The 15222-nt window shown below is 35.1% G+C and overlaps 1 protein-coding gene across 1 annotated transcript; it reads left to right on the top strand.

Moving 5' to 3' along the window:
* Positions 1–10349: 10349 nt before the first annotated feature.
* Positions 10350–11611, top strand: foxd1 (forkhead box D1). The gene has a single exon (XM_046839316.1). The coding sequence runs from the start codon at positions 10563–10565 to the stop codon at positions 11571–11573; it is 1011 nt and encodes a 336-aa protein (XP_046695272.1). The 5' UTR covers positions 10350–10562; the 3' UTR covers positions 11574–11611.
* Positions 11612–15222: the final 3611 nt, after the last annotated feature.

Below are 15222 nucleotides of genomic sequence, written 5' to 3'. Positions count from 1 at the left end.
GTTGCAAAATCTAAAAATGTCAGTTGGTACAAATGTGATAGTTTGGTGCAAGTGACGTCAGTTCTTTGAAACCCATTACTTTTGGATTTGACACCAGTTCCACCCCATAAAGAAAAACATGAACCTGATTTTTCTGAGTTTTCTTTTTAAATTAATTTGTAATATAATGAATTCTAAGTTAAAGCTAAGATCACAAAAAACAAGCAAGCCAAAGCATGCATAAAAAAAGAGGTGATATTAAATGTAAAATATAAAAGTGGTAATAAAAGAATCAATTATTCATAACCAAAACAGGTACAAATAAGCATGTGTAAAAGTGTATTTGTATATAAAAAATAAAAACATAGAAGGCTCACCTGATGCTCATTGAGATGCTGTTCCAACTGGTTTCAGCACAAGATCATGGAACAGCCTCCACCAGATGGTCTGGTCTGAAGATCTCAGGGACCTGGGAGCAGAGTACTGTCAGAGCATGTGAGGTTTGAGACATACAAAAGTTCTATATGAACACCGTGTCAAACTTTTCCTGGTGGATAAAAGCAAATCATCTCAACAGAGTTGTAGGTTAACTTAAGTTTGTAATCTAGTGAACCAGTGTTGATTTATTCATTCATAAAGATTTAAAACACTTTTGTGAGTAACCCTGGATAAGAGCCTCTGCTAAATGCAGTAAAGGCAAATGTATCCCTTATCCCTGGACTTAACACTTAACACACACTCATCACTCATCTCAATCCATTCGATTATCATCTATTTATTATTATTTATATTTGACTGTACTACACTCTTTTACTGCTGTTTTTTTTGCACCTTTCATTGTATTACTGTTTACCTGCCGTTTTTTGCACCTCAACTACTATATTGTTTACATGCTTTTTTGCACCTTCGACTTTGTTATATTATACTACACTGTTTACATGCTGTCTTCTGCACATCTTGACTGCTGCTGTATTTTTGCACTACATTGTGTTCTTATATTCACTCCCGGGTATAGTTTTTACAGTTCACAGCACTGTATAACCAAGTATACAGTAGGTTTACTGGTCGACACTATCTTGGTTTTGTGTCTTGCCTTGTCTTGTGTTGTCTGTCTGTCTGTACTGTACTGTTTTTTGTCTGCGGTGTTTGCACTAGGTTGCACTTGATGCACTTTATGTAGCTTGTGTTGTGTTGTAGCTTTATGGTATTGTTTAGTGTAGCACCAGGGTTCTGGAGGAACGTTGTTTCGTTTTTACTGTGTACTGTGTACAACTGTGTATAGTAGAAATGACAATAAAAGCCTCTTGACTCTTGTAAAATGTAAATTCTGTTTGACAAGAAATTCGACTGGTGTAGTATTAATGATTATGACTAGTATATAACTAATGTGACTGGTACTGTATTGGGGGCGCTACAGGGCACCGTCCACCAGAACATCCAGCACAAAAACAGTTTTTTCCCGTGGGCTAAACAATGAACAATGAAAATACTCATAACTACACATTGTCCATCAAAACTGACACATTTATACATACAATCCAAATGGTACATTTGTAAACTGCACACTTGTATATAACATCTGTACATTCATTTAAACAATATTTCTAAATATGTATATAGTACATTATTTAATTGTCTGTTTTACTTATATTTTGTTATATTTCATCTCTTCCGTGTAATTCCTATAGATGTCTAAACTATCATATGTTGCACTGTGTCTGTACTTTCTCCTGCACTGGAAGCTCCTGTCACCAAGTCAAATTCCTTGTGTGTGTAAACATACTTGGTTATAAAGCTATTTCTGATTGTGCTTCTGTTACACAGCTCTAATCAGTTTTATGTACTTGGAACCAATGCATATGTTTGAATCAGAAAAGTAAAGGCCATCACAGGTCACTGCGTATCAGGCTACAAATGCACATAGCAGTCAAAGTGCTCATATTAACCCCTATTCACTGCTAAATGCACCTAAAATGGGCACATAATCATCAGAAGTGGAGCAATGGAGGAAGGTTGCCAGTTGGGGTAGGAGATGAAAAGAGGGCACCATGATGCACTATGGGAAGCTGGTGAAGGCAGTGTGATACTCTTGGCAATGTCCTGTTGGGAAACCAATGGTTCTGGCATTCATTTGGATGTTACTTTGACACACACTACTTACTTAAAAAAGTTCATAACTTTATGGCAACATTATTCCCTAGTGGCAATGGCCTCTTTTTTTTGCAGAGCAATCTGCCGTGCCCTGCCATAATGCAAAAATAGTTTAGGAATTTTTTTGAGGAACATGAGCTCAACATGTTGACTTAGTCTGCAAAATCCCTAATCCAATCCAGCATCAGAATTGTGGGTACATAAAAAAACAATAATCCATTGATAAGTGATTTAGTGTTCTCTTCGACTGGAGGCCACTCTGTGCGGCTTGGGACGGTTTCTCATCAATGCCTTGGGTTTCATGAAATTCCGAAGTAAGAACCGTGCTTTGAGGATGGATTGGACTGTAGTTAATGTCAACAGTCTCCTACACTGACTCAGGACTACTGTTTGCTTCTGATCACCATCACTGTACCCCACAACATTGTATATCTGCTTCAAATGGACATTCGGTGCAACCCAGATGAGGATGGGTTCCCTCTTGAGTCTGGTTCCTCTCAAGGTTTCTTCCTTATGCCATCTCGGGGAGTTTTTCCTTGCCACAGTTGCTTATCAGGGACAAACTTACTTACAAAGAACATATTTACTTTTAATCACCACATTATCTGTGTAAAGCTGCTTTGAGACAATGTTCATTGTTAAAAGCGCTATACAAATAAAAATGAATTGAATTGATAATTCTGTCCAGGTTAGTCAGAAAATGACATTTGCTAAATTTTGGGTTGATTGGACATGATTTGTAGAAAGAGTAGCAAAACCAATATTTTTTTACAAAAATCTAAGATTTTAAATCTGATCACATTTGTCTGCCTTCACTTTAAAATTCTTTATATACTTGTATATAAAAGGAGCTGTAAATTCTTTAAATTCACAGGGAAGGAAAATAATATAAGTTGTTGCAGTTTTTGACAACAAAGTGGCATGAAACTTCTGATACAGTCTTAAAAAGTGGTGGACAATAACAAAGTAAATGGCATTCATTATTGTATTTAAGTAGCTTTTTTGCGTATCTGTATTTTACTGAAGAATTTCCATTTGGGGAGACTTTAACTTTAACTTCAATACATTTTAATGTCAAATATCTTACTATTTACTCAACTACATTTTGTGAAATCAGTCGTTCCTTTTTATTTATGAGTGGATAATAACGTAACTGGTCAAGCACACAGCAATTCACCAATCAGTTTTGAAATCAGTTTAGTTTTGAACTTGTTTTGATTGTGGCTCTGTAATATCTACTTATCATGAGCACATAGTTCAGTGTCAGTTCTACAGCAAGCAGAACAGTTTTAGAAGAATAAATAATAAGTCAAGTCAAGAAGCTTTTATTGTAATGTCAACCATATATAGCTGCTGCAGTACACAGTGAAATGAAACGTTCCTCCAGAACCCTGATGCTACATTAAACAACAATCACAGAAACAGAAAACACAGGGCGAAGGACTAGTAAGTGTACTACTAGTAATAGGTAATTACTATTTACTGTGACTAATAACTAGTAATTATAATAGATATCAACCAGTGTTTGATTAATTTACATTATTATATTGATAGATTGACGTGTTAAGAGTAACATTAAAGTCTTTTCACATAGTTAATTAAACAAAGAGTCTTGAGACAAAATGAACATTATAGCCATAATAAATCATAGTACTTTAAATATTAGGTACATTTAAAGGCAAATACTTTTGTATACTTTAACTCAAGCGAAAGTTTAAAGAGAGCACTTTTACTTTTACTGGAGTCATATTTTACTTTTATCTCCACTTTAACTCGAGTACATGGTTTGTACACTTCTTCCACCACTAGTCTAAAGATATCATTATTTGTAATGATGCGTATATGCATTGCTGAGATGCACCCACACGAATACACAATAAATCAAATCAAATCAAATTTTATTTGTCACATACACATACATACAGAGGACAACATGCAGTGAAATGCTTTATACGACTGTCCGACATGAGGGAATAGGATGGGGAGTAAAATAAAACTAGGAAAAAGAGGCAGATAAATAAAGTGTATAAACTATGTAAAATCTAAAATATATAAAAATATATATGAGGAAAATTTTTATATATTTTTATTAACAATAAATGTTCTGAAGATGGTCCTGAAATTTTGTCTGTACAAAACAGTTGCTAAGAGTCTCAGTTCCTTTCTCTGTCAGAGTCCAGGGCCTGTTACAAGCAGACCATTTGGGGTATTTAAAAATCTTTTTGTAACTTTTGACCATGTTTTTCTGAAGATTATTTATGCAAAAATGTGGTCTTGCTTTGACAAAAATAGTTGGAGTTGTGGAAAAAAAAATCCAAGCTGGCACATATCTGATTAATGCCATAGGATGGATTGAACTCTGCTCGATTCAGAAACTCCAGTTCAACCAAATCAGGCTCAAATTTGATGGAATGTGCTGGCAGCATTGGCAGCACTTTGCCCAGACTTAGACCAGAGACCCTCCACAACCAAATTTCACAACATTCACTAATATAAACTAAATTTTAAAAGGAAGAGTTAGCAATATGATGCCTTGGCAAACTTATTTACATTATTTATTTATTTTATTATTATTATTTTTTTATTAGCCACTCATGTTTCCAGTGTTAGCAGGTCAGTTTATTCAAGAATGTTAAATTGATTGTCAACAAAAGACTTCGTTGTGGTTGGGGTGATACATATCATTTAACATTTCAGATTTTCATGTGAATATGATGTACCTTTAAATATGATTTATAAAATAACTAAAATTGTACCACCCTAGCAAAGAAAGACCTCTATATTGAGGTGGCAAGTAATTATCAAGTAATTTCACCATTACAGTACATAACAGTACATGATACTACTGGATTACTTGGTTAGATTCGATTGTGTTTAAGGACAAAATGATGCCCTAGGTTTAAGGTATGCTTTTGCATGGTGGATGTGAAGGAAGTTTTTATTTAAGTAATTTCCCCACAGTTACAGTTCTTAGATAGTTTCCATGATGTTTGGTACTCTCACTCTGATTAAAAAGGTATGATATACAGGGAAATTGACCTTTTAACTGAATATAATAAATGAAATATTTCAATTAAATTTAAATATAGTTCTAATACATAAATTAATTAATTGTAATACTTATATACACTTAAAAGCAGGTACTTTTGAACACTGACTCAAGTACATGAACTGTGTATTTCCTCCTACCACTATGTTCCTATTTAAAGAAAAATAATTGTTTCAGTGTGAGACTTACAGATTTATCAAATAATGCAATGCTGTCAGTCAGCTGGTTAGTTGCTATTAGTCAATTGGTTCTCAGTCAATTATTTTGTCAGTTTGCAGTTTTGTTAGTTAGTTAGTTAGTTAGTTAGTTAGTTAGTTAGTTAGTTAGTCCCACACGGAGATGTGTAGTGCAGGGGTGTCCAATCCTTTCCACAAAGGGCCAGTGTGGGTGCAGGTTTTTATTCCAATCAATCATTGTCATTAAAAATAAGAATAATTAGATTTCAACAGGTGGAATTTGGTTGGACTTGCTGGGTTAGAATGAGAACCTGCACCCACACAGGAAAAGATTAGACACCACTGGTGTAGTGTATTTGCTCTAAAACATTATTCGTGAAAATGTAGATACTCGGCCACTAGATGGCGACCTCGTCTTTTCACACACAGCGGATAAAAAAGCGAGAGAGCCGACTCCTTCCCCTGAGCACATGACTCCCAGTGACTCGGCCATAAGCTCCAGGCAGATGTTTTGCCCATCAAACAGAATAACCCGACTTTCGATTCCAACTGCATCATCCAGAACTAACACTATTGTATTTCAATATTATATACTTGTATATAAAAGGAGCTGTAAATTCTTCAAATTCACAGGGAAGGAAAATAATATAAGTTGTTGCAGTTTTTGACAACAAAGTGGCATGAAACTTCTGATACAGTCTTAAAAAGTGGTGGACAATAACAAAGTAAATGGCATTCATTATTGTATTTAAGTAGTTTTTTTGCGTATCTGTATTTTACTGAAGAATTTCCATTTGGGGAGACTTTAACTTTAACTTCAATACATTTTAATGTCAAATATCTTACTATTTACTCAACTACATTTTGTGAAATCAGTCGTTCCTTTTATTTATGAGTGGATAATAACGTAACTGGTCAAGCACACAGCAATTCACCAATCAGTTTTGAAATCAGTTTAGTTTTGAACTTGTTTTGATTGTGGCTCTGTAATATCTACTTATCATGAGCACATAGTTCAGTGTCAGTTCTACAGCAAGCAGAACAGTTTTAGAAGAATAAATAATAAGTCAAGTCAAGAAGCTTTTATTGTAATGTCAACCATATATAGCTGCTGCAGTACACAGTGAAATGAAACGTTCCTCCAGAACCCTGATGCTACATTAAACAACAATCACAGAAACAGAAAACACAGGGCGAAGGACTAGTAAGTGTACTACTAGTAATAGGTAATTACTATTTACTGTGACTAATAACTAGTAATTATAATAGATATCAACCAGTGTTTGATTAATTTACATTATTATATTGATAGATTGACGTGTTAAGAGTAACATTAAAGTCTTTTCACATAGTTAATTAAACAAAGAGTCTTGAGACAAAAATGAACATTATAGCCATAATAAATCATAGTACTTTAAATATTAGGTACATTTAAAGGCAAATACTTTTGTATACTTTAACTCAAGCGAAAGTTTAAAGAGAGCACTTTTACTTTTACTGGAGTCATATTTTACTTTTATCTCCACTTTAACTCGAGTACATGGTTTGTACACTTCTTCCACCACTAGTCTTAAAGATATCATTATTTGTAATGATGCGTATATGCATTGCTGAGATGCACCCACACGAATACACAATAAATCAAATCAAATCAAATTTTATTTGTCACATACACATACATACAGAGGACAACATGCAGTGAAATGCTTTATACGACTGTCCGACATGAGGGAATAGGATGGGGAGTAAAATAAAACTAGGAAAAAGAGGCAGATAAATAAAGTGTATAAACTATGTAAAATCTAAAATATATAAAAATATATATGAGGAAAATTTTATATATTTTATTAACAATAAATGTTCTGAAGATGGTCCTGAAATTTTGTCTGTACAAAACAGTTGCTAAGAGTCTCAGTTCCTTTCTCTGTCAGAGTCCAGGGCCTGTTACAAGCAGACCATTTGGGGTATTTAAAAATCTTTTTGTAACTTTTGACCATGTTTTTCTGAAGATTATTTATGCAAAAATGTGGTCTTGCTTTGACAAAAATAGTTGGAGTTGTGGAAAAAAAAATCCAAGCTGGCACATATCTGATTAATGCCATAGGATGGATTGAACTCTGCTCGATTCAGAAACTCCAGTTCAACCAAATCAGGCTCAAATTTGATGGAATGTGCTGGCAGCATTGGCAGCACTTTGCCCAGACTTAGACCAGAGACCCTCCACAACCAAATTTCACAACATTCACTAATATAAACTAAATTTTAAAAGGAAGAGTTAGCAATATGATGCCTTGGCAAACTTATTTACATTATTTATTTATTTTATTATTATTTTTTTTTTATTAGCCACTCATGTTTCCAGTGTTAGCAGGTCAGTTTATTCAAGAATGTTAAATTGATTGTCAACAAAAGACTTCGTTGTGGTTGGGGTGATACATATCATTTAACATTTCAGATTTTCATGTGAATATGATGTACCTTTAAATATGATTTATAAAAATAACTAAAATTGTACCACCCTAGCAAAGAAAGACCTCTATATTGAGGTGGCAAGTAATTATCAAGTAATTTCACCATTACAGTACATAACAGTACATGATACTACTGGATTACTTGGTTAGATTCGATTGTGTTTAAGGACAAAATGATGCCCTAGGTTTAAGGTATGCTTTTGCATGGTGGATGTGAAGGAAGTTTTTTATTTAAGTAATTTCCCCACAGTTACAGTTCTTAGATAGTTTCCATGATGTTTGGTACTCTCACTCTGATTAAAAAGGTATGATATACAGGGAAATTGACCTTTTAACTGAATATAATAAATGAAATATTTCAATTAAATTTAAATATAGTTCTAATACATAAATTAATTAATTGTAATACTTATATACACTTAAAAGCAGGTACTTTTGAACACTGACTCAAGTACATGAACTGTGTATTTCCTCCTACCACTATGTTCCTATTTAAAGAAAAATAATTGTTTCAGTGTGAGACTTACAGATTTATCAAATAATGCAATGCTGTCAGTCAGCTGGTTAGTTGCTATTAGTCAATTGGTTCTCAGTCAATTATTTTGTCAGTTTGCAGTTTTGTTAGTTAGTTAGTTAGTTAGTTAGTTAGTTAGTTAGTTAGTTAGTCCCACACGGAGATGTGTAGTGCAGGGGTGTCCAATCCTTTCCACAAAGGGCCAGTGTGGGTGCAGGTTTTTATTCCAATCAATCATTGTCATTAAAAATAAGAATAATTAGATTTCAACAGGTGGAATTTGGTTGGACTTGCTGGGTTAGAATGAGAACCTGCACCCACACAGGAAAAGATTAGACACCACTGGTGTAGTGTATTTGCTCTAAAACATTATTCGTGAAAATGTAGATACTCGGCCACTAGATGGCGACCTCGTCTTTTCACACACAGCGGATAAAAAAGCGAGAGAGCCGACTCCTTCCCCTGAGCACACGACTCCCAGTGACTCGGCCATAAGCTCCAGGCAGATGTTTTGCCCATCAAACAGAATAACCCGACTTTCGATTCCAACTGCATCATCCAGAACTAACACAGACGCAGATAAAAAAACAGAAAATCATAATGATCTTTGGACAGATCCTTTCCGCCTTTCATGCATTTCTTTGGTTTGCTTATGGTGCGCTTTAGACTTTTTATGGACTTGCGCTGTTTGTTTTTTAGATAAATAGCTTCTCATCGCTTTGGCCACAAATTGTCTTTAATAACCCACTTTAAACATCCTTCTCTTCTAAGTGTTTAAATGATAAAAAGACGATGCAATAAAAGGAAACGAAATGAGTTGCTCCCGATGTGCGCGCGCCTTATCCCAAAAATATTGAAATACACAAAGCTTTTTAAAAATGTAATCAGTATAATATGATTAATCCTACACATACAAAATAATATATAAATCATTTATAAAATTGGCGAAATTCTGTTTAGTACGATCAGAAACTAAACAAAAAAAGTATTGTGTGTATTAACAAATATACGAAACTAATTAATTTAACTGTTACAATTAATTACAGATGAAAAAAAAACTTTTAATATAAATCAGGATATATATCTTTATCTTCATCCTCCTTATTAACCTATATAAAATATTGTCGGCCTTTGCTAATAAAATTTTACTTTTGCTAAAAAAAAATATATATATATATATATAATTTGTATTATTTATTTAGGCTGCCTAATCCAACATTCACGTTGGTATCACCGTTAAGATGCAGGTGTGCACGTGTGAGAACACGCGCAGGAGGACAAATTATTTCCTGAACCTCACTTGTTTCACCTTGAAGAGTTGTTTGATTGTTATGAAATAATATAATATTATTAAATGTATTTTAAATAAAACAATGCTTATATTAATCGGTTTATTTAATAAGGAGGTTGTACAGTAAGCCACATAATAACACGCCAATATAATAACGATAATTATAAAATGAATAATAGTAATAATAATAATAATAATAATAATAATAATAATAATAATAATGTATATATAATTGTATTAATTATATAATAATATAATATAAAGTATTTTGTATATTATTTTTGTATTTTATATATATATATATATATATATATATATATATATATATATATATATATATATATATATATATATATATATATATATATGTGTGTGTGTGTGTGTGTGTGTGTGTGTGTGTGTGTGTGTGTGTGTGAAAGAGAAAAGCAGTAGTAGTGAGGGAGGGTCATATAAACAACCTCGTGTTTACTTCTCGGTTTTCTCCACATGTACACGCAGCGAGTAGGATTTTATTTTTTAAGCAAACAAACGGACTAAAATGTTTTCCGAAACTATAAGAATTTCCCTTTATTTAATCCCTGCCATGTTTTTTTTTTCTGTAAGAATATTGCAGTGCTGTTTTCTCTTTCGGTGTGCACAGTGACGCTGAATAATCATGTGATCAGAGAGCGGTTATAAAGCTCGAGGGAAGATCCGCCCTGTTTGGAATCGTGCTTCGCCCCTATGTGAAGTGTGTGAAGTGTGTGTGCTGTTCTCCTGTATGATCGCGCCTGGATGCCGGACTGGAAGGTTATGAAAGTCCATGGCGGCGGCATAACGACTGCTTTATTATTTGCGCTGTGCAGCATCTCGTCGCTGAAGATGCGTCTTTACACACCGCATCAGTAACAGCAGAAGCAGCAGCAGCGCGCGCAGCGACCCGCTGGGAGCCATGACTCTGAGCTCCGAGATGTCGGACGCGTGTGCGCTCTCGGAAGAGCCGGACATCGACGTGGTAGGCGAAGGAAACGACGACGACGACGACGCGGCTGTACGCTCGCGCCCTTACGACGAAGACGACGACGATGACGACGGATTCCCGCGCGCTCGCGACGACCCGTTCGCGCGCGGCGCCGCCGGCACGGGCGCGCGCGACGCGTACAAACCGACGAGCAAGAACGCTCTGGTGAAGCCGCCGTACTCCTACATCGCGCTCATCACCATGGCCATACTGCAGAGTCCCAAAAAGAGACTCACACTCAGCGAGATCTGCGACTTCATCAGCAACCGCTTCCCGTACTACCGCGAGAAGTTCCCTGCGTGGCAGAACTCCATCCGTCACAACCTCTCACTCAACGACTGTTTCGTGAAGATCCCGCGAGAGCCCGGAAACCCGGGGAAGGGTAACTACTGGACGCTGGACCCGGAGTCGGCCGACATGTTCGACAACGGCAGCTTCCTGCGCCGGAGAAAGCGTTTCAAGCGCCAGCAGTCACCGGAGCTGCTTCGGGAGCATGCCGCTTTCGTCCCCGGGTACGGCTACGGAGCTTACGGCTGCGGCTATGGCCTTCAGCTGCACGCCGCGTATCACGCGCACTCTGCGCTCTTTACCTTCCAGCATCAGCATCCGCCGCATCCGCCGCATCCGCAGCAGCCGCCACCGTCTAGCAGGCACACCGGGACTCTTATCCCCGCGCCTTCCCTCATGCCGAACACAGCCGAACTCGCGCGCTCACGAAGCTTCTATCCTCCATTGAGTCCCGGGATTTCTTCCCCGCTACAGAGTGCGACTAAATCACCGGTACACCGATCACCGTTCTCTATAGAAAGTATTATAGGGAGCGCTGGGAGCCCGGCGCATGCGCACTGTGCCTCACGGACTCCGCCAGCGCCTTTCGGACCGAATGGCGCAGCAGCCGAAAAGTTTCCCACCAGGACTGTCAGGGGAACAAACGGCTGTTAAATTTTTTTTTTAATAAATTAACAAAAACAAAAACATTATAAAAATTATATATATATATATATATATATATATATATATATATATATATATATATATATATATAAATATAAAATATGCGATACACACAAAAGCTCCTGTTTTTAAGGTAGGAATGCTTTTTATTTTGTTTTTAAAAATGCCCATTGTGCCTATATATATATATATATATATATATATATATATATATATATATATATATATATATATATATATATATATAAATCATTCTCTATAACTTGTAATTCCATATTTCATTACAGTTAGTAGACATGGCAAAGGGCATCTCAGGATTTTAATTTTTTTTTTTCTAAAAAGATTTAGCAAACTGTCAGTTCATTTTAAACAATGTATTTTGTGTCAAAAATTAAACTTTTCTACATTTTTTACATTTAATTTGTTTCTTTTTGTCATAAAAATTCACAAGTACTTTGATCCGATGTGTGGTTATATCAGTGATATGTACATTTTTTTAGTTGTATACTCGCAGTGTAATTTTAAATTTTTCGGCTCGATTTGTTTTACAGTAAGAATAAATATTGTTTTACAGAAAAGATGAGTGGAAATGAGAGCTTCTTGATATCTATGGGGAAAAAATTAATTGCCAAAACAATTTGCAATCACAGCCACTTCAGAGTTTGTCTTAGTGTTATAGCAAAAGTAAGGATACAAAAAATTTGGCCTCATAATAAAAAATACACTTAGATCTTCTATAATGTAATAATGACTATTAAATTTAAAATAATTTTGTTTAAATTAGTTCTCCATGTTTTGTACCCCGGTAGCTTTTATGAACCCACACAAGGGTCAATCGTAGTTTAAAGGTAAAGTGTGTGTGTGTGTGTGTGTGTGTGTGTGTGTGTGTGTGTGTGTGTGTGTGTGTGTCTTACAGTAATGGCCTTAATTGTTTCATAGGGTAAAGTCAGATAAATAAAAAACCCACCAATTTTTTTTTCTTTTTTCAAAAACATTATTCGATTTAAAAATGTGTAATTCTTTAGATTATATTAAGCTCTGATTCTGTTAATCAAATCAAATCAAATCAAATTTTATTTGTCACATACACACATACAGAGTACAACATGCAGTGAAATGCTTTATACGACTGTCCGGCATTAGGGAATAGAATATAAAAATACATATGAGGACAAAGTGTATATACAAGGTATGCTTATGACAGTAAACAGTAATCACATAAGGTGGTTAATGTTAATGTTATTATTATTATGTTATTTTCACACCAAAGTGTTTAAGAAATTTTTCATGGTGTGAATCTAATATGGCAGTAGTCATTTATTTATTTATAAAAAATTCACAGAAAAATAAATAGAATAAAACCATCTCAAAGTTTTTAGAATGCTGTCAGTGGTATTTTACATGCTTAGTTTTTATACCATTATGCACTTAAAGGAAAAATGGTATATGGAATACAAAATGATTCTGAATGATCATCTTCATGATATTTAGCCTAATGGTAGTCCTCTTGTTCAGGATGAGAATGAGCTTCACTGAATGAGTTGATGAGGCCGGAAACGGTGTAAATCATATACTATGGATTTTTACGGTCAATAGGTCTTGTGATGTTAAATAGAACTCTTCACCACCTTCAAAACACCAGTTCAGAGAATACCGTTTGGAAGAATGAGCCAGTGCAGTTCCAGAGACTTCAATCTGTGCCAAGGTGCATTATGTTTGTTTTGGTGGATTATGGTGGCCCAAAAGCTTTACTAAGACAAATTACTTTTTTTCAGTCCTCTATAGATATTTGTTATTTTTTTCTTAATCAAACACAGCTTTTAATACAGACATTAATCTAAGAACATTTGTACATAAAAGTAATTAATATACTTTTTTAAATTCTTTTTTTATTTTAAAAAGGCAGTAAAATGGTTGTACCGTTAATATCCACCTTTTGGGTTGATCTATAAAACTACCATAAAACTCTTAATCTGTGCTATATGCCTTAAATAATATAAAATGTGCCTCAAATTAAAAGAAGAAAATGTATATCCATGTTAACAGGTGAATCCTAAATACATAATAAATATTAAAAAAGATGGCCCTTGAAATCTCTTCCCAAAGCCAAGGGAAGATTATATTCTGTACATCAACAGTTTGTAACAGTAGGATCCTAAATCTGTAAGACATTTAATTTTCTTGATCGTCAGTTCATTCCTTATGAGAGAGAAAAAAAAGATCAAATCTTTGTATGTAAATGGCAAAATGGGAAAAAATGGTGCAGAGAGAAATCACCATGTTTAGATTCCCTCATGCAAAATGTACAAATTGATAATTGTAAAAAGATTATGAACTGGTATTCAATTATTATTATTAATTTTTTTTTTTTACAGTTTTCATTTCATCCACCCTGACAAACAAGGACACACATGCACACACAACTTTTCTAATATAGACTACGATTACTCTTGTCTGAGGCCTTTCTCACATTTGTTTTCCTTCTTTCCGTTTTTCAGAGACAGCATGGTGTGAAGCTGGTGATAAAAATCACTCTCAGTAATTGCCCTCATAGTTTTCTCCATTTCCACTCATTTACCATCTTCCACAGCATTAAAGATCTCAGCTCCCATACAGGAAAAGTGTGGAAACAGCAGTGGGATATGAAAGAAAAAAGGAAAAAGCAGTGGTCAGGATAAAAAGTGTAGCTCACCTGTTACAGGGATATAATATAATGACTAATGATGTGTTTTAGAAAATGTGAAAGAACGGATATGAAAAGGCAGTGGGCCAAAATATATTTTCATACATTTACAGTTACTGCATTTTAGCAGATGATTTCTTTTTCTTTTCAAATTAGCAGAAGTAAACTACAAATATATTTTTCCAATGGTGCATCTTCATAGGGGGGTTCAGCAGCATGCATATATATATATATATATATATATATATAGATAGATAGATAGATAGATAGATAGATAGATAGATAGATAGATAGATAGATAGATAGATAGATAGATAGATAGATACTAACATTTCTTAGTACATAAAGTATGTAAGTATGTATTTTGCTATAACATTGCTACGGGATGCAGCATATAAAGGTCCAAACGAATACCAAACAAACAAATGAATAAATTAACAAATAAACAAACATTTTACAAGATAAATTAAATAACTGCATTAATAATGATTAGACGGATAGGCATGTGTGTGTGTGTGTGTGTGTGTGTGTGTGTGTGTATGTGCGTGCGTGCGCGTGTGTGCGTGTGACTGCGCGCAGCCGCAGTAGCTTGTACCTCGCGTGCCTCTTTGGACGCAGAGAAAATGCGGAGAGTAGTGGAGACAGTTCAGTAGGCCACACACACACACACACACACACACACACACACACACACACACACACACACGCAATTATGATGTAACAGTGCTACTACTAGTGACAGAGAAAGAAAAATGGGTCAAAGTCGGACAGAAGCGCGCACGCGCACAGCAAAGTGGAAATCCTTTCTGTAGCGAGGCCGCGCATGAACGACAAAAAAATCAAATCAAATGAACTGCATTAATTTAATAGATTTTTTTGTTCAAATTCTGAATATTTGACCCCCATTTTTCTGGTCTTCTTAGTTAGATCTCTAGAAACTCATCGGAGCAGTAA

Source organism: Silurus meridionalis, chromosome 25 (genome assembly GCF_014805685.1).
Source record: "Silurus meridionalis isolate SWU-2019-XX chromosome 25, ASM1480568v1, whole genome shotgun sequence".
Taxonomy (NCBI): domain Eukaryota; kingdom Metazoa; phylum Chordata; class Actinopteri; order Siluriformes; family Siluridae; genus Silurus; species Silurus meridionalis.
This window is presented reverse-complemented; position numbering and strand designations above follow the sequence as displayed.

Excerpts from the sequence above, each read along its gene's own strand:
- foxd1 (XM_046839316.1), top strand. The coding sequence starts at position 10,563 with ATGACTCTGAGCTCCGAGATGTCGGACGCGTGTGCGCTCTCGGAAGAG.